Source organism: Condylura cristata, unplaced genomic scaffold (assembly GCF_000260355.1).
Source record: "Condylura cristata isolate star-nosed mole 26May11 unplaced genomic scaffold, ConCri1.0 scaffold00001, whole genome shotgun sequence".
Lineage (NCBI taxonomy): Eukaryota > Metazoa > Chordata > Mammalia > Eulipotyphla > Talpidae > Condylura > Condylura cristata.
The window spans coordinates 75,474,293-75,494,436 of record NW_004567102.1 but is presented as its reverse complement, the minus strand read 5'-3'; the positions used below and the strand labels follow the sequence as shown (position 1 = coordinate 75,494,436).

The following is a 20,144-nucleotide window of genomic DNA, read 5'->3' as shown; positions in this document are numbered from 1 at the left end:
CCGGGTGCCTCGCTGTTTCACTCCCCCCGGAAACAGCAGCCCGCACCGCTGCGTTCCGCTTCTGGCCGCCGTGCGCCGCGGCCTGAGGGGTTGCATGGAGGCGAAGGCAGAGTCCGCGCTGGTGACCCGAGATGCGCGATCTGTGTCGGCGGAGGAGATCGAAAAGTGGATGGAGGAGGCTATGCACATGGTGAGGAGCTGGGGCCGTGGCTGCCGGGGGTGAGAACTTTTTCCCGCCCTCATCCCCCAGCTGATCATTCGCGCAAACGCCTAGGGGGTGCGTTCTCGCTCCCCTCCTTCGCCACCCCCCCACCCCCGCCCCCGCACCCCATCTCATGGACACTAAAATGCCCCGGGTTAACAGCTGCCTTTACTGCCCTGAAATGTTCTTCACTGAGTTCTCACGGTGACTTAGGAGGAAGGAAGAAGAAATACAGACAAGATTTATTTTTCACAGGCAAGGAGTGTGTCCAAACTTGACCCTGTTCGGCGCACGCAGGCACGTACGAGCTGCGTCCTCTTGCGTCCTGGACACACTAGCAAATCAGCGAACTAATGTGTTCTGTTTCCGACCCCTGAACATACCTGGTGGTGGAAGGAAGGCAGGAAAACATCGAGGATGTCTTTCTGGTAGACAGCAGGCTTAAAAACAAGTCCCTGTACAGTTTCTACCATTCATTCATCCACCCTCTTGCTCTCTGCCCTTTTATTTCCTTCTTTCTATCCCATCAGTAATTCTGGTTAAGGTCTCTGATCAGATTTGTGTATAATCCGAGCGTTACTAATTTGTATGTGCCAACGAGCTCCCTAATAGGGATAAACGTGTGCATTTGCATATATACACATGCAGTTTGGCGCGTGTATGTGTGTATATATGTATACGAATACAGACTCATGCAGCTATGAAATGTCCTACAGTTTTACATTTCTCTAATGCGACTGTAAAATTTTTCAAGCTTTTTTTTTTTAAATCATGTCCTTCCTCAGTGGTCTCTGTTAATTAACTTAGTTCATTAAATCTAAATCATCTTTTCATTTATTCGTTCCACAAATATTTGTTGAGTGCGCTGTGCTTTGCTTCGGGGAATCAGCATTCAAACGGACACTGTATGTTCCTTCTGTTCTCCTTATTTCACCTGCATTCATTCATATTACAGCCAAATATTTTCCTCTAAGTTATTACGCATTAGGTCAGTTTTTGTTACTGACATAATGTTCTTTCAAAGTTGATTCTCATGCCTTTTTGAAAGTGACTCAGTTAAAAAAAATTCTATTTTATGTTATAACCTTACTGGGTAATACATGCACACTTATAACTGAAGCAAAAATCTCATGCAACAGTATTCATTCTCCCTATGAAGTTTTCCTGGTATGTTTTTTATTTCATTAAAAAAAAATTTGGTCATGACTCACTAACTTGATTTCATGACATCATGACTTATTTTTAAAGTCCACTTTAAAATTTATTTCCTCCATAAACATGGAATTCATAATCTTCTATCTGATACTTACCAGTTTGCATGGGGAGAGGAGAGTAAGATCAAAACAAGGGTGGGAAGAGCACAAGGGACTATGGTGATGGCATATGGGTGAATTGGTGGTGGTATTACAAGACAGAGAGTCTGCAAACCTGCCTGCACTAAATAGGTTCTGCCATCTGCCACATCAATACAAGGCATAAGAGCTTTAATGGAAAGGAACTTTAATACAATGAGGGTAAAATACAGAGGACAAAGAATATAATTTCTAAATCAAATACCTGAAGTGACCCATCCCCTCGTGGGTAAAAATCCACCCAAAAGGGATTGACCCAGAGCAAGGCCTGAAAGCCTCCCCAAGCCTAAAGTACCTTCTGGCCGGGACCCATAGAAAAGGGTCAGATATGACCAGACAAGTCTGGGAGGAAAAGAGCACAACAAAATCAATATAAACACAAAATCAATATAAAGAGCACAATCAAAATCATAGTCAACCTCCCCATGGGTCTCTCACCCATATCTCTTTCAACCAGTCCAGGGCCAAGAAACAAGCATGGTTCCTTTACATGTCTCTCTTTATTCCATGTGGCTTCCTCAGGTCTCCTTCTGGCTCTCCATCCTGCTTCCTTCTTCAGATCCCTTCTCTGCGCAGCTCCAGGCTCCTTCTAGGTGGGGCAGTGAACCTGGAACTTCCCCTTTTCCTGGGGGCCCCCCAGTTACAGTGGGAATACCACCAAACTACAACTGACATGAAAGAGCATACATTGTACAAAATGAAAAATGATGTGAAAAATATATAAAGTTAAAAAATTCACTTATGCATAAAACTGTGTCATTTGTTACATGGGTTTGTGTGTCTTGAAGTCCTCTTATGTTACCAAAGTCTCCAAGTTGGAGGTGAGTTTTCATGTGATATCAATATCCCACCCCAATGCACTTCAATAATATATGCCAGACAGCTTCTTCTTACTAAATAGTAGGATGATGAAATAATAAAGGCACCTGGAAGCTAAGATATCTTAGAGAGCTGCATTCATTTCCATCTATGGGTGAGGCATCTGTAGAAGACATGGCTGAATACTGGAAATTCACTATCTGTGATCTGTTCCATTTTCCCTTTTCTTCAGGAATTCACTCCAAAGTATTTATATGTGGAACTTGCCTAAATGAAATTTTCAGACCTGCTCCTTCATAGGATTCAGTGGTTTGAAAAACAGATTTAATCAGGCATTGAGCTTTTCTACTTAAGGATCAGACACTTTTCTTTTTAACCTCTTATTTTGAGACTTTTTTCCCCCTCATGCATCCATTCTAATACCTTGGAACATTTCATCCACTCACTTCTGTCAAGTTCTGCAGATCTGTGAGCTAAAGAAGCCAAGATCCTTTTACTTCCTTCAGAGGTGACCTTGGATAAGTCACTTCTCCCCCTAAGGCTGTGACTCCTATCCTATAAAATGAGATAGCTGAACTCCAAATCTCCAAATAGTTTCTAAGATCTCTGTAACCTTCACCTTTTTTTTTTTTCCTAATTGAACGGGACAGATTTCTTAGGAAAAAGAGAAAGGAAAAAAGAGGCATCTGCATAGATATAAGTGCTGCTGCTCTGCTTTTGGAAGGGAAAAGTTTGTTAAAAGAGACACCCACATGGACACAGGCAGAGAATCTTGGGACAGGAGCTGCTAACGTTGACAGTTTTGTCTCTGAATGGATTACAGACATGTAAGTGTGATAATGTAGTTTATCTATTCCTGCACAGACTTTAGGAGACCTTTAGCATATTTTGTTCATTTGGGTTTGTATGTGTTTCTTCCAGGCCTTAAACAAAGGGAAAAATATGTTTGTCATAAATCTTGTGCTTTGTTGACCATGCCCTTGTACCTAAAGAAATTAGAATTGTTGGAGTATCTACAAGTGTACTTGTACTTCTGAGAGGAGTTTAAGGTTAGCGCAGAAGCATGGTTAGAGGCGTATCTGGAGGCAGCAAGTTACTCTTGGGTGTATGTTGAAGAATCTGAAACTCACGTGATCAGTGGCTATGTCATAAGGAGAATACTAACATCCTCATTGCATTTGTACAGAGTAGGCGTATTTATGTTTCCAGTATAAATAACTAGAATGTCTGGCTCTCATGTGACCAGGGAATTGAACAGTTTCTGGGCCTTACTTTCTTGATGTTTAAAAGAAAGGGATTACACTAGAATTTCTGTCCTAATCATTGCTTTTACAATACAGACATAAGGAGTTATTACTAAAGTTAACCAGGTTTTGTGAAAATATGAACACAACCCTACTCATCTGATAGGTACAATATGTTTGGAAGTCATCCTGGCATAATATAGTTAATTAGCAGTCACAATAAAAATATGGTATCATTTGACTCAGCAATATGGTGCGGTGGTATATATCTTAAGGAAACAGTTGAAAAGATACAAGTAGTCATTGTTATTTCAGTGTTATTTGAGTTGTATATGGGTGAAAACCAGGAAACGTTCCAAACTTCCCATAAAGGGAAATAAATAATGAAATTGGAGCGTATCACTGTGTAGGATAAGGTGCTGTTATTAAAATCATTATGGATATTCATAGTCTATGACCAGTGGGCACCCAAGGACACCAAAATATTAAGGAGAATATCTCATCCACGTGTTTCTTTTAAGTGTCTACATGTCTCCTCTACTAATTAGGCATCCAAGTTTTAGGGGATCTAGAAAAGTAGTTGTGTGTGCACCTTTTAGATTTGCAGACTTATAGAAAGTATATAGCTTTGAAAGGGATTCTTGAAAGGGATTTTGGCTCCAAAAAGGCTGAGACCTACAAGAAAAAACGAACATGACCATGTTTCAAAGAGCCAGGGGTGGGGGTGGAGTGGGCAGTAGTGGGAGGCTCTCATTGTAGGTTGAGCAATTTAAATTGATGGAGGGGGACGCCCTGGTGGTTTAGGGGTTAACATTTCAGCACTATCACACTATCAGCAGCCTCTAGCATGATTTGATCCCTGGTCAAGGCTGACCCACATGGCTGGCAGACCTCTCCTGTCTTACCAACTGCTCCCCTCAACAGTATATTTCAGTTGATCTGTGTTGTGCTCCCCACTTTGACTCTGGTGAATCCTCTCACCCCCCTACACCTCTGGCTAACAACCCAGTTCTAGTATGCATAAATAAAATAAATAGATGGAGGACAAATTGCCATTAATAGTAACAGTTAGAGCTTGGATTTAACTTTTTGGATGTTATTTTTTTCCCTCAGAAGTGTTAAATATGTCTTTTCCACTGTTTTTTTTTTTTTTTTTTAGATTTATTTATTTATTCGTACAGAACTGGGGTATAGGCCAGAGATGCGGAGGTGAGAGGATTCACCAGAGACAGAGTGGGGAGCAGAACAGGCAGATCGACGAAGTATACCGCTGAGGGGAGCAGTGGGCAGACAGGAGAGGTCTGCCGTGTCATGTGGTCACCTCTGGGGCAGTTGTGGTCACCTCCAGGGCAGGTGGGGATCAAACTCATGTGGAAGTGGCTTAAGCTTCTTAGTGCTGTGCTTTAACCCGCTGCGCCACCGGGGAGGGCCCATTTTCCACTGTTTTGTTTTGTTTTTCATAGGAAATTTATCTGGGAACTCTTTAAGGGTTGGTGCAGAGTGCAAGCTGTCTGCCATTCTTCCCCTTATCACCACATCATAAGAAAGTAATTTATGGGACTGATGGCTCCGGAGAAGTGACAGTCTCTTCTCTCCTAGAACTGCCATCATCTGGGACAGGCGGGCCCTGGCTAGAGGGAAAGAAATGGCATTTACAGACAGCAAAGACTGTAGTTTGGATGGGCTAGAGAGGTTTCATTCCTTGATTTTGAACGGTGATTATTTGTTAACTTACGTAAGACCAAGTTGATATCTTAAATAGTAACTGGGCCTTAGGCTCTCCCTCTAGAGACAGGATAGCTTAATCCCAACTGCACACATTTCAGATCCATTTTGCCGAAGTCCTTTTGCGTCATAAAGAAATGATCAGAGTTTACAAAAGTGTTGGTGGCATCATTGGAAAGTATGAAACGGGATGGAATGAAAATATTTTCAGCATAGTTAAATCTATTTTGACCTTGATAGAATGTATATAGACATACTTGCACTCATACATATATATGCATATATATTTAATTTTTAAACTTTTTCTTAAACGATTTACTTATTTATGCATACAAGAACTGGGGTACAGGCCAGAGGTGTAGGGGGTGAGAGGCTTCACCAGAGACAGAGTGGGGAGCAGAGCAGGCAGATCTAGGCTAGTGAAATACCCTGCTGAGGGGAGCAGTGGGCGGGTCAGGGGAGGCCTGCTGAGCCATGTGGGTCATCTCCCTGGCTGTGGCTGAGGATCAAACTCGTGCTGCAGTGGCTGTGGATCACTACATAGTGCTGCACTTTAACCCATTGTGCCAACAAGGAGGGCCTTGTTTTCACACTTGAGGTCAGTAAAAGCTGCTGCTAACCCCTTTCTTGGGAAATTTCTTTGGGGTTCTTTTTCTCCTGCACTTTCTTTTTCTCTTGTTTCATTAGGCATGCCTGTCCAGTTCCAACCACTTCTCATTGGTCATTTCCTCAGGAACTACCTCTTGCAATTCCTCCAGGGCTTCCTCATCTAGCCCGGCTGCCAGTTGTTCACCATCTCAACCACAGACATGCTGCTCAGCCTTGGCAAATCCTTTAGGTCACGCACAAACCTCCTGAGCATCTTCTCTCAGATGCTGCCACCTAGGCCTGATGACATCACCTCGAGCCTAAGTAAGGTTTTTGGTACACAGAGGCTTGAAATCCAAAAGAGCAGCAGTACCTCAGTGGCAGCACTGGTCTGGCAGAGTTCCCCTCTGGTGGTGGGCTTTCCATGTTGCTTTAACTACCTGATCCATGTGAAAAAAAGAGGTAGTGTTTGGTGGGAGAAACACCACTTTGTTATTGGTATGCAGAAACCAATCAAAGGAAGGTGGCTGTCTCAGAACATTATCAAAACAAGCAAAATCTCAAAAGCATGGTACTCTCCATGCAGTACTTCTGTGTGTCACTGGCATGGCAATTCAGGAGGGCATCCTAGAGGAGGAGCTGGGTTGCCCATGACTTCACATTGGGCCTGCAGTACTATGGCAGTGGACACTGACTGATGTGACTGACAGGAAGTTTGCAAACATCCTATTTAGTTTGTCCTTTCTTCCTCTTAGCAGAGAGTATTAGCTTCCTGTGAACAAATTCCCACCCAGTTAGTTGCTTAAAACAACACAAGCTTGGCCCTCCCTCATGGCGCAGCGGGTTAGGACTCAACACTGAAAGCAAGCTGCAACCGCTTCAGTGCAAGTTCAATCCCTGGCCCTGGAGGTGACCCACATGGCACAGCAGACCTCTCCTGTCTTGCTCGCTGCTCCCCTCAGCAGTTTACTTCATTGATCTGCCTGTTCTGCTCCCCACTCTATCTCTGGGGAATCCTGTCATCACCCCTGCATCTCTGTCCTGTACCCCAGTTCTGTATGCATAAATAAACAAGTCTTTAAAAGAAAAAACAACACAAGCTCATGCTCTCATAGTCTGGAGGCCAGGAGTCGGGAGTCCGTTCATCTGGGCCAGCGCGACTGCAAGACTGCATTCCTTTGGGGGTGCAGAGGAGTATGGCCCCTCACCTTTTCCTGCTCCAGAGTCAATTCCTTGCTTGGCCCAGGTCCCCTTCCTCTGCCTTCAAATCCACCAGTGTAGCATCCTCAGATCGTGCTGTCTGTTTCATTGTCACATTGCTTTCAATTTTCGTTGTCCAAGTTCATTCTGCCTCTCTCATAAGGACACTTGTTATTGCATTGAGGACCACTTGACTAATCTCAGATAATTTTCTGATCTCAAAATCTTCAACAAATATTTGTTGGCTGAGTAAATGACTTGTGTACCTGGGGTGATGTGCCATCCTAAACTTACCTTAAATAACTTCCTGAGTGGGATGATGGCCTGAACTGCTCTGCTGATTAGCTTTCCCGCCTCCCTAGCTGTCACTCTTCCTCCTGGCCTTCCTTTCTATAGTAGACTATGGTGCATTTGCAAATTATTTTTATGTATTTGCAAACCTTCGTGTGTTTCAGACTTTCTACCTTTGCATCCACTGGGAATGCTTTAATGGTTTTTATAGAACCGGGACCGAATGAGGCTATGGGTAGTTTGTGATTAGGCCTGAGGAATGCAGTCTTGCTGCTTGTGTTACTTTTTCCTTAGCTCTATCCATGCTCATCTGTGTTTCTTTCTTTCCAGTGGTCTTCTCAAGTAGTGAACATTACATGTTAGATTTTTCACTTTGTCTTTCAGGCGAAAGATGCCCTAGAAAATACCGAGGTTCCTGTTGGCTGCCTGATGGTCTATAACAATGAAGTTGTCGGGAAGGGAAGAAATGAAGTTAATCAGACCAAAAATGTGAGTGACTTGCATGGTGTAATGGCAAGCATGTGGCAGTGACAGTGAGGGTGGAGTCAGCTTACTGGTTGGTGGGAATCCGACCTCGTAGAGAGCCCCAGTCCCATGAAGGGCTTTCCTGTAGCAGCTCTTTTTTAAAAAATAATATAATTTATTTATATATATTTTACTCCATTGTTCATTTTTGTGCATTGTTTGCATTTTTTTAAGATTTATTTATTTATGCATACAGAGCTGGGGTACAGGCGAGAGGTGCAGGGGTGGCGAGAGGATTCACCAGAGACAGAGCGGGGAGCAGAACAGGCAGATCGATAAAGTCCACTGCTGAGGGGAGCAGCAGGTGTGTCAGGAGAGGTCTGCCGCGCCATGTGGATCTCCTCCGGGGCTGGGGATCAAACTCCTGCTGGAGTGGCTTTAGCTTCTTAGTGCTGTGCTTTCACCTGCTGAGGGCCACCAGGGAGGGCCTCCATTGTTTACTTTTTTGTGTGCCTTTTATTTTCTTTATTCTGAAAGTGGCATGTGTTTATCCTTTTACCTTTGGAAATTCAGAAATATGTAATGAAGCAGTTAGATCTTCAGGACTAATTTCCTTTTCATGGAGTTTTGCTTTAAGACTTGAGTGAAATGTAAGGAAGAGTTTAATAACCTCACAGTGTCATTTTAAACAAACTCATATACACAAGTTTTGATTTTTAGAACTTCATTTTAACTTGTATGGCATTCTTAATAATTCTTTAAATAATGTGTTCCTCAAAGTAAGAAATCATCTTCAATTTTCAGCATTTTGACGCTGACTGGGGGAATGCAAATTGGTCCAGCCACTCTGGAAACCTATGTGGAAGACTCAATAATTCCTCTCCTATGAATCTACCCAAAGGAAACAAAAACATTAATTCAAAAGGAAACCTGCACACCTATGTTCCTTGCAGCACTGTTTACAATAGCTAAGATATGGGAAGGACCTCACTGCCCAAAATCAGGTGACTGGATCAAGGAGATGTGATATATATATACCTAGTGGAATATTACTCTGCAATCAGAAAGATAAACTCATGCCATTCACAGCTGGAAGGGATTATAGTCAGTGAAGTCAGTCAGAAGGAAAAAGAGAAATAATGTCTGATTTCACTTATAGGAGGAATATAGGGAAACCATACAAGAGGGGAAAGATAGATAAGACTAATAGGCAAACTATAAATCGGTGACATTCAGGTGGGTGAAGGATCAAAATGGGAGGGAAGAGCATGTAAGAGTCTATGGTGAAGATTCGCGGGTGTCTTGGTGGAGGGACTTTTATGGGGAGTACACCTGAAAGGAGAAATCAAAGATTGTACAAAAGTGCACAATGATGTAAAAACATATCAATAAAATGTTTTAAAGCCTCAATTATAATCTGTGGTAGTGTAAAGGAAACAAAGAATAGTTATGTAATAACTGAATAGTTATGTAATTTTTAATTTATTATGGCTAAGAAGTCCATGAATTAATGCAGTGCTTCTAGAACATAGCACAACCGTATTTAATGGTAAGTTTGAAGTGTTAAATTTTATGATTATAGTAGTGGACTCAAGGGTAGTGAAAACCACCTCTCAGAGACTTCAATCTTGAAAGCCATATAAAAAGCTGATGTTGGTTTTAGTGTTATGGGATTTTAAAGTTCATCCATCACATCTATCAAAAAGGAAATAGTTAGGAAAACACATGCAAAATAGAAAGCCAGATTCACAAAGCAGCTATTGTGTGAATATTCATGAAATAAACATATAGAGCAGCAGTTAGTGAATATACAGATGCTTATGTGGTAGTAGAAGTCTGTGATTTTTTTTTTCCATTTCCAATGAGTTGGTTTAATGCTAGGTAGTGCAGAAATTGGGTATTTTAAATATTTGTCTTATCTCCCTATTTGTATTTGATGGTTTGGTTCTATAGCTTTAACATGAGAACTTTTTCCTAATGAGAGCCTTCTAACCATGCTTAATGACTTGGCTTCTTCAATACCTTGATATTAACCTGGATTTATTTTGGCATATGTATCCTAAGAAGATTACTATATAAACATAATATAGACGGACTCAGCCCCAAGTGAGGAGACTTGAGTTCTGCTGGGCTCCATTCATGTCTCCACGCTGGGCTCCATTCATGCCTCCCCCACTGCCTTGTTGCCTGGCTGTGTCAATCCATCCTGACATGGCTTAGTTTCTGGTTCTGCAGCAGTAGCAGAGGGCGCTGATTGAGATGATTCAGCTCATCCCAGTTATTCATTGAGAACTCTTCAGTGGGGAGATTGGATTTGATAATTCTTTTATTTTTAAGTGTTCGACTAGGGGAAGCTTTTTTTAATTTTCTAGTTGGTTCTGGATGCAGCTGGGCTTGGGATCTCTTCTCTAAAGTACTTTCCAGCTTTGAGTTTGTAATTCTGGGGCAGTGTCCCTCCCCTCCCTCTCTGGCCTCCAGTCATCTGGGGCCACTGTTGCAGCCTATTCCACACCCTGCTTCAAGTCCCAGGTAAAAGAGCATTTTTCTGTTTGTTAATGAAGACTGAGATTTTTTTTTTCATGTGGTGGTTTATACATAGCTTGCATTCAGTGTTAAGTTTGCTGATGGAGGCAGTGATCACAAATAGTAAAATTCAGCAGGGTGCTTTATGTAATTCAGATTGCCTTATGAGCTATAGATAGCAGTATACCCCACGGTCCATGCAGAAAACCAAGGCTTAGAGAACCGAGGTAATTTGTTAAAGGCCACATAATTGGAAATCATGGTCAGGATTCACATTTAGATAGGTTGATTCTCTCTACAGCCAGCCAGAGTATTAAATCTGATCCCAAAGAAAATGTAAGTGATGACATCTTAGTAAACTAAATATAGATTTGCTTAGAGTGAGGTCATTGACTGCCATTGGAAACTGGAGCACAAGCTTAGAAAAGTTTCAAACTTTTTATAAAATATTCAGAAACCATTGCCTCATCTTTTTGGATTTTTTTTTTTTTTTTGAGATTGAGCATCGCTATGGCATTATCATCGAGTGTTCCCACTGTAATCGGTACTTACATATAAAAAGAGCTTCCTCCGTGTGACATCTCACAACATCTGGAGTTAGCGAGGCTGTGACCTTGAGCTAAGGGTGCATTGTCCGTTCCTAAGGTGTCCAGAAACCTTTACTCATCAAAACCTTGGCAAAAACAGCCCATTGCTTTGTACTTACTTTTGAAAATTGTAGAACAGTCACATGCTGCAAACAATATCAGTGCCAGCAAATCTTTCTTTTCAGGCTACTCGACATGCAGAAATGGTGGCCATCGATCAGGTCCTCGCCTGGTGCCAGGGCTGCGGGAGGAGCGCGGCTGAGGTGTTTGAGCACACGGTGCTGTACGTCACGGTGGAGCCGTGCGTCATGTGTGCGGCCGCTCTGCGCCTGATGAGTATCCTTTGACGTCATCTTTGTCCTCTGCCCGTGAACTGGACAGTGGCTACCTTCTAGAGTAGGAAAGCCGATTTATCAAGCCCATTATAGAAAATGTGTATTATAAAGTATATTAACAAACCTGCAATTATTAAGTACATTAGAGGAAAAAAGCATCCAACTAACTTGTTAGGTAAAAGTAAATCCTATGGTAGGTGATAAAACTTTGTTTTGGAAAAGGTATGAAGAATATTTGCCTTTTGACAATAGTTATAGCTGATTTGAATTTTTTTTATTTATATGTATTTGTTTATTTTTGCCATGACTACCTGTGACAAAGTGTGAAAAGTTTTAGTCAGAAATAATCATGGTGCAATAAACAAATAATTCATAGTATAATTGGAAGGAAACGGGAAATTGAAAGGTCATAGCTCCTTGAAGTGTGCCTTGAGTAGAATAAGTGGTAACAAATATTGACTGTAACAAGTTAGTCTCAGATCTTTAAAAAAATTATTTGGTAGTTCAAAAACTTAGTTTCACACTTTCATATTCTTTATGTACTTTACTGGGTATGTGTGAATCACTTCATCATGTTAAAAATAATATGGAAGTTTTTGATTCTGATAATGTGTATACTCTTTAAAAAGGGGATTATGATCACCTCAGAATTCTCTTCCCATGCTGCCTCTCAGCTCAGCTTTCATCTGTTTTGTGTTGGGATGCAGGATAATACTCTATCTGGAGAAAAACAGGGAGCCATTTGTTGTTTTTTAAAGGTGAAAAACCCTGGATTAAATTTCTTCCTCTTTTCTGGCTCCAATTCTCTAATGATTCTGAAAAAGTGATGTGGGAGAGACCAGTGAATGCGCCAAGCTGAACTTTTATCTGCTGCATGTTTGGTCTTATTCTATTTGCAATAACAAGATGCTGGTTATACATCCTTTAAAATCTTTTTCTTTTGTGGAACTGGATTGCGTGTTTTTAACACTCAGCGTAAGCGTAATGGCTTTTAAGAATGGCACGAACTTTACTCTGCAGCTGGAATAAACAAAAGCCCACCTCATGTGTCGTGATACACACTTGAATGGCACATTCTCTGTAGAACCTTAATTCTTTCCTATAAATCCCACTGGTTGTATACGGCTGTCAGAACGAACGCTTTGGTGGTTGTGGCTCTATTCTGAATATTGCCTCTGCTGATTTACCAAACACTGGGAGACCATTTCAGGTAAGTTGACTTGCTTTTCCTCTCATTCTAATTGCTTTCATCTCATTATGAGCTTGTGAACAGTTAGTGTGTGATCAGTGTATCGAGAAGCCAGCATGGAACCAGTAAGGCTCCCATGATCTCTAGTCAAGTTCATTTAAACCTCCGTAAATGACAACAGGTAGTGGTTGGTTGGTGAATGCCTTGCGATCTTAATTAAGTGACTGTCCTGAAGGAGAGTCCCTAGCCTAATGAGTTGCCTCTGTCATCACCAAGGCCTTCAGGTAGGTGTGAAACCACTCCCACCATTCACATAAAGTCATTTAGTACCTGGCCATTAAACCTATATTTTCATTATTTTTTCCCCTACCACTTCATTGTTGTAATTTCCACCAGATAGAATAGACCACATTTCTTTCATCTTCTCTTAGAAATTGTACTTTATTTTAATCTTGTCATTTGTCCTAGTTTTATGTTTGTTTAGGGTTATGAGCAGTATGAATTTGTTTTTCATAGTTTGAACTATAGATGCATATCAATTTTCATCAGCTTGTTTGGTTATTTTTCTTTTCATGATATAAGAGTAACTCTAAAAGTATTATGCTTCATAAGAAAAGCACGTGAGTAGAGGCAGTTAACGTCAAAGACTGCAGATATTAAATAAGTAAGGACTAAATTAGACTGAATTCCAAAGAGAATAAGTTTTTGAAGACATCCTGTTTTGAGTGTTACCAGCTGTATATTACCTGTCCTAGCCAGTTCTGAATATTTTAGAATAGATGATTTTAACATTGTCAGAAAAGAAATTATATTAGAATGATGGAGAGTAAGCAATACAGTGAGCTTCATTCACCTCTATGTGATACTTTGCAGATCACTCTTGACGGTTTTTCATTGATAAGAAAGAGGTAAAGAATTTTTCAGAACTGGCCCTCTCTGGTGGTGCAGCTAGTTAAAGTGCAGCACTATGAGGCTCTCCGCAGCCACTGCAATGTGAGCCAGAGAGCTGACCCACATGGAGCAGCAGACTTCTCCTGTCTCCCTGCTGCTCCCCTCAGCAGTGTGCTTCAGTACATCTGCCTGTTCTGTTCTCCACTCTGTCTCTGATAAATCCTCTCACCATCATCCCCCACCCCCACACCTCTGGCTTGTACCCCAGTTTCTGTGTACATAAATAAATCTTTTTTTTTTTAAAAGATTTTTTATTTGTGCATACAGAACTGGTGTACAAGCCAGAGTTGCAGGGGTGGTGAGAGGATTCACCGGAGACAGAGTTGGGAAGTAGAACGGGCAGATCAATGAAGTATACCACTGAGGGATTAGCAAGTGGGCCTGGAGAGGTCTGCCATGCCATGTGGAACACCTCCAGGGCTGGGGATCGAGCTCATGCTGAAGTGGCTTCAACTTCTTAGTGCTGTGCTTTAACCCGCTGTGCCCCAGGGAGGGCTTAATCTTTTTTTTTTTTTTTTTTTTAAAGAATTTCACAAAACTTTGGAGAAAGAACAAAGATGAGCCCTTAGTTACCAGGTGGGATTAGACTGTTTCTCCCCTATGTGTCAGTGACATCAAGGGCACTAACAGTCCTGTGGGACTCATCTCCACACAGGATGGATCTGGCTAGTCACTAAGTTCATTTGCGGTACGCACATCTGGCCACATGGACTCATTGAAAAGAATGGCCATGGTTTGAAGTGCTATTTCCAGCTGTGATGCTGTGAGCTATTTTGAATTTTGACATGCTCAAGAAACCATTGATGCTTCAGACTTCTGAAGGCTATATTTTCTTCTTATTATTTGACTGGGTCAAAGAGGAAGAGTGAGGACTGGGTTTGTGGGCGGTGGACTGCTGTTTTTATAATGCAGCTATAAATTCTTTTAATACTATGTTACAGGTAGCATTAAAGTTCATAGAGGAAACCTTCTGAACCATTCTTTTCAGCAATGATGGTGATTAATTTATATTGTTTAACCTGTTCCATTAAAAATTTATTTAATAAATAAATGTGCTCTCTGTTAAAGCCATAAATTCCCTATGGATGCTTGAAAATCTTATCTTGATATCTCAGAGAGATGCTGTTTCTTTCTTCCCCTAAAACTCAGCATCCCTTGTCCCTGACTGTGCATAAGACTCACCTGGAGAGCTTTTAAACACACCTGCACTTGACCCCTTCCTGGACCAGTGCATCTGCAGGATGGGGGTGGGGCGGGAAGGAGGCAATCCTTTAGACCATTGTATTGGGCAGCCAGGTTGAGAGCCATGGAAGTGAACACTGGGACCTGGCACGTGAGTGCTATGAAAGAGTAAGGGGAGAGATGGGGCCCCCTGGGCAACACATACTTCACTTGGCAGCAAGAGAAGGGACTGTTGGGAAGGATTAAGGACTAGCAGCCCAGGGAGCCAACTTGCAAGAAGGATGGTCAGTAATTACTGTGACTACACAGAATTGAGGAGGATGGAAAGGAGACCAGAGGCTTGGTCTGTAGGGGGTTATGGGGTCCTGACAGGGCAGCTGTGGTGATATCCTGGGAGCACAAGCAGTGAGGGATGAGGTTGAAGAAGAAATGAGAACCACACTTATAACTTTGAGTCTGCAACGTTCTCAGGGAAGACTAGGGTTAAAGCTTGTCTGGAGGGTAAAGTGGAAGGTAGTTTTTCGTTTGCTTTTCCTATAGCTTTATTGAGATATAATAGACTTATAACCTTTTGTAAGTTTAAGAGGCACATTGTGATGATTTGGTACACATGTTTTGTGGTTTACAATACCAATGTTAAGAATTAGGTTAGTTACCCTATCCTTCATCTCACATAGTTACCAACTTGTTGTTATGGTAAGCAAATTTAGGTTCTGCTTTCATACCAAGTTCCAATGCTTATAGTATCCACACACTATATGCACCATGCTGTACAGCACCTGACTTTACTCATCTAATTATTGGACCTTCATACCTTGCGATCATTCTCCCTGCTCCTCCCATCCTGTGTGGCTCCCAAATACAGCTGCCAGCTACACTCTTTCTATAAAGAAAATGTGTGTGTGGACACACACACACACATACACACACACACAGTGGAATATTACTCAGCTACAGAAAAGGCAGTAAGTGCTTGGGATAACATGACTTGACCTTTAGGGCATTGTATTAAGATAGAGAAAGATAAATTCCCTCATTGCTTGATGGGGAAGGTCTCTGCAAGCGTTTTGTAGATATGGACAAGATCAGACTGAAGGCAGAAGACAAAGGCCCAGAACCAAGGCCCAGAGTAAGGCCTTTCTAGTTCCCATATCTTGGGGCTTCCTTCTACACAACCCAAGTTTATTCCTACTGTTCTCTGACCTGCTGTGCTCAGCTTCTCTAGATGTCCTCTACCTTTAGGACAAGTTCAAGTTTCATCTTCTCCATGTAATGTTTCATATATTATTTATCCTGAGTGTTGACACAATTTCTTATTTTTCCATATGTGTCAATCTCTTCTCTCCAGTTAGATACCAAAGTAGAATAAAGTGAATACTTAAACGAAACCTCTATAGTCAGGATAGACACATTTTTAAAAAATAATATTAAGACATGCTAGTAAATTGTTTAACCTTCATGAGTCTCTTACAGCTCTGTCATATATATATTTCAACAACTTTTAAAAGAAATATAATATCATTTTTAGTTATGGAATGGCAACCCTAGCTCTATAGCAGCAAACAATTATTGGGCCACCAGTAAATAATAGCAATAAAAGTAGCTAATGCTTAATGAACAATTAGGATGGGCCAGCTCTTCAACAGGTATTTTATTTAATCTCATTTAATCCTCACAAAATTCCTCTGAAGGGAAGTGCTGTAATTAGCGTGACTTTACATATGAAGAAACAGGCATAGAAAGTTTTATCAAGCATCTTCTCAAAGATCACATAGCTAATAATTAATAACTAATAATAGTTGATTGAGAAACAATTGGTGGTTTGACAGTTACATCTGTCTACGGCAATACAGCAGATCTTAAAATGACCTTGTTTTAGCACATTTCTTTCTTTCTTTTTTTTAAAGATTTATTTATTTATTCATATACAGAACTGGGGTACAAGCCAGAGGTGTAGGGGTGGTGAGAGGCTTCACCAGAGACAGAGTGGGGAGCAGAACAGGCAGGTGGAAGAAGTACACTGCTGAGGGGAGCAGTGGGAGAGACAGGAGAGGTCTGCTGCGCCATGTGGTCACCTCTGGGGTGGGGATGGAACTCACATGGAAGGGCTGTGGCCAGCTTGCAGTGCTGTGTCCTAACCCGTTGTGCCACCAGGGAGGGCCCCATTTACTTCTTTAAAAAGAAATCCCTACCAATGAATGAAGCTCAGGGACCTGGTGTTATATGTCCTTTTGTTTAATAATAGTTTTGTATTGATGTCATTAGTACATGCTGTATATCCATACTCCTTTGGAAATGCAGTTCTCTGCCTGTGTTAGAAAAATCTCCACAGTGTGCTAACATTATCTCACGTATGTTTACAAATTCTTCATGTGTTTTTGTTTTTATGGAGTCAGTACATATTTTATAGGTCTGCATTCATTCTTAGATTTCTCATTTCTCCAGTGCATTCCAGGATATCGGGCTGAGGAAGCTGTGGCCATGCTAAAGACCTTCTACAAACAAGAAAACCCCAACGGTCAGTTTCCCCTACTGTACATGACACAGGTCACTTAAAACAGCTTAAAGAGTGTCTGACATGAACCTGTCTCTTCATTTTCTTTATTCTTTTCACAGCACCAAAATCAAAAGTTCGGAAAAAGGAATGTCAAAAGTCTTGAATTTGTTCTGATGAAAGACTGATGCTCCTGGAATGAAATTCTTGGACTGAAAGCTGTGGATATCATTGAAGCAAATATATATATATGCTGTTCTTAACCTGTGGGAAAGTGGTCTCTCATCATTTGCTCTTGTAAAGGAAGAAATGAACACTTTCTGAAAGTTTGACAAGTTTATACACCTGTTAGCTTTTCCACAGCCTGAAAAAACATTTTAAGAAGGGGAAAAATTAAACATTGAGGTTTTAGAAATGAGTAAGCAGTCGATGCTCTTTTTACTCCAACTTTTAAATCCAGCCCAGGAAAGGGCTGACTTTTTGAGACTATGTCTGGAATTGGTGTCCTGGTGTGTGCGTCTGGACTGGCGTGCGCCACGCTGTGGACACCTGCTTTGGGCTTGGTATTTTAGAATCAAATTCTTCATTTTTGAAGCAGCTATTTTCATCCAAGGTGTCAGGGGCCTATGACTTCCTTGGATATTGCATATGAATTATTTAATATAAACCATAATTACATGAGCCTTTGGAAACTATTTTTTTGGCTTCAGTTTCACTTTCTTTAGAAAGTCTGGAGAAAACTTATACTATAAAAACCAGTGCTTTACTGTCATTCTAAAATGATAGCATATTGCTATCATACAATCTCGTTTATGTCTTCTTTGAAGATAATAATCTTAGAAGATACAAGTGTTTGAGTGGGGCCATTCCTCCTTTCTTATTGAACAGCTGGACAGTGTGTGCCCAGCTCTGTTGGTTCATTGAATTAGTGAACCAACAAAGAGTCCTGCCCTCATGGTGCTTGTATTCCAGCAGGGAGACATAACAAACATACTAGGTACACAGTATGTTAGTGATAATTATGGCAAAAAGAAAAAGATCAGGTTAAAAGGGTGGGTGTCCCTTCAGGGTTGCAAATGCTGGTTGCAGAATTAAATAAAAGGGCTAGTTTAATCTGAAATTGGGTAATGATTTCTTTTTACAAAAACTCAGATGGCAATTGAAAAAGCAAAGTACATAGGATCAAAGAATTGCATCTGGGAGCACACAGATTTGCCTCCTGGAAAGACATAGTGTGTGTGTGTGGGGGGGTTGGGGGGGGTTCGTGGAGGAGGCAGGTCAGGGGTGTTAATGGGAAAAGGAGAAAAATGAGATAAGGGGTTAAAGTGAAGTTAATTCCTGACTACGTGATTGGTTCTGATTCTGTAGAAAGGATGAAGAGGGAAATTGATTGATTGATTCAACCTTTTAGTTATACGTCCATAATTATCACTGCTAGCCAGTGGTTTTCTTGCTGGTTTTTAACACAATTAGTTTGGGTCCAGTCCAGTGTCTTTGCCCGGTTCAATGAGACAGCATTGCCGTTTCTTTGCACTAGCTCCCTGGTTCCATTTCAAAGTGGCTTTACAGATGACAACTTTTAAGAAGAATTTCAAATCTAAAGTTTTCCTATGTGAACACAGCCCTGGAAAAGATTTTCAGCGGCAGGAGTGCTGGTGTTTGCGCTTGACAGCGGGAAGGGGTGACCAGTGCTCACTGGCCAGCCAGGCTGGGGTGCACCACCTCTGTCCAGAAGGGGGCCTCACGGCTCCATGGGAAACCGGCCCGGCTCCCTGCAGGGCTGCTCCTCCTGGGGTGCATTTCTTCAGTGGATTCATTTCCTTGATGGAAAGCATCTGTATTTGTTGGTTCTGCCATTTGAGCGCTGTCTCCGACTTGTTTGTTTTGAATTACATTACAGGCTGGAATGTAATTGTGGTGAAAGTATTTTTATATTGCTGAGAGTAGCAGCTAATCACAGTTACATGCTTCAGAGGATTTATAATTGCTTGGTTTTGTACGTGTGTGTTTTTAACTGCATTTGAGAAGTTTTATGGAGAAGAATATGCATGATTTTAAATCTATAATGATGTTCCACGTGCCTTCTTTTCAATTTCACCTACTTTAAAAATTAGCTTCTCATTAAATTTTAGTGCTTTGACTAGTTTATCCCTCTTTGCAGTTGCTCATAATTCATTTCTGGCTCCTATGCCATCCTGCAAGCAGATTTCATCACATTGATGGTCTTTATATCATTTTCTTAGGGATGATTTGTAGACAAACAACCTGGAATCTTTTCCTTGGAGGCTACCACTTAGTAAGCATTTTATACCAAGTAGTTTCTTTGTCAATATTTGTTAAAGACAATTATTAGTTGACATATGAAAGAAAGTGAGTAATAAGATAAAAAGCCAAAAATAGTACATGGGTATTTTAAGTCACAGTCACTAATAAGGGATCAAGAAAATATCTTGGGACAGGGAAGGGACTGCACATATTTATCAATAGACACATGTTCCTTGTAGAGCTTTGGAGCAGGGGAATTGCCACATTCCTGTGTATGGCTGAAAACTTCAATTTTGGTTTATGACCTTTTTGAGTGTCTCTCCAGTGACTGACTTAGAGAAATAGGTAGCTTCTAAATTTTTGGTTGTGGGCAGTTTCCTCCATTACTTTGTGAGAAAAATCAGTTTAGACAGTGTGTTCAGATTGGAAGTCGGTGCCTTTAGTTCCAATGTAGGTCCAGTGTGCGGTCAGGAACACAAAGGCTGCAGGATTCTGACAGCAGTGTGAAGTGTTGGCAACGAGTTATGGATGCACAGTGAGGAGACCCGCTTCCAGGTACTTTGACAGGCTTAAATTAGGAAGATGCCCAGTTCAAAACATGGAATTGATCAATTGCTGTAATGGTGCCTGTCTAAGGGACCAGTTGAAAGACCTGTTTTGCATATGAGATAATTCTACAATTTGTGGGATAAGAACAAGTTTTCAGAATCACTGTCCTGTCTAGAGAAATTA

The 20,144-nt window shown here is 41.2% G+C and overlaps 1 protein-coding gene across 1 annotated transcript; it reads left to right on the top strand.

The window, feature by feature from the left end:
- Window positions 1–61: 61 nt before the first annotated feature.
- Window positions 62–17,787, top strand: ADAT2 (adenosine deaminase, tRNA-specific 2). The gene is made up of 6 exons (XM_004673906.2): window positions 62–190; window positions 7,806–7,910; window positions 11,182–11,332; window positions 12,435–12,541; window positions 17,099–17,171; window positions 17,270–17,787. The coding sequence occupies exons 1-6, from the start codon at window positions 95–97 to the stop codon at window positions 17,311–17,313; spliced, it is 576 nt and encodes a 191-aa protein (XP_004673963.2). The 5' UTR covers window positions 62–94; the 3' UTR covers window positions 17,314–17,787.
- The last annotated feature ends 2,357 nt before the right edge of the window (window positions 17,788–20,144 follow it).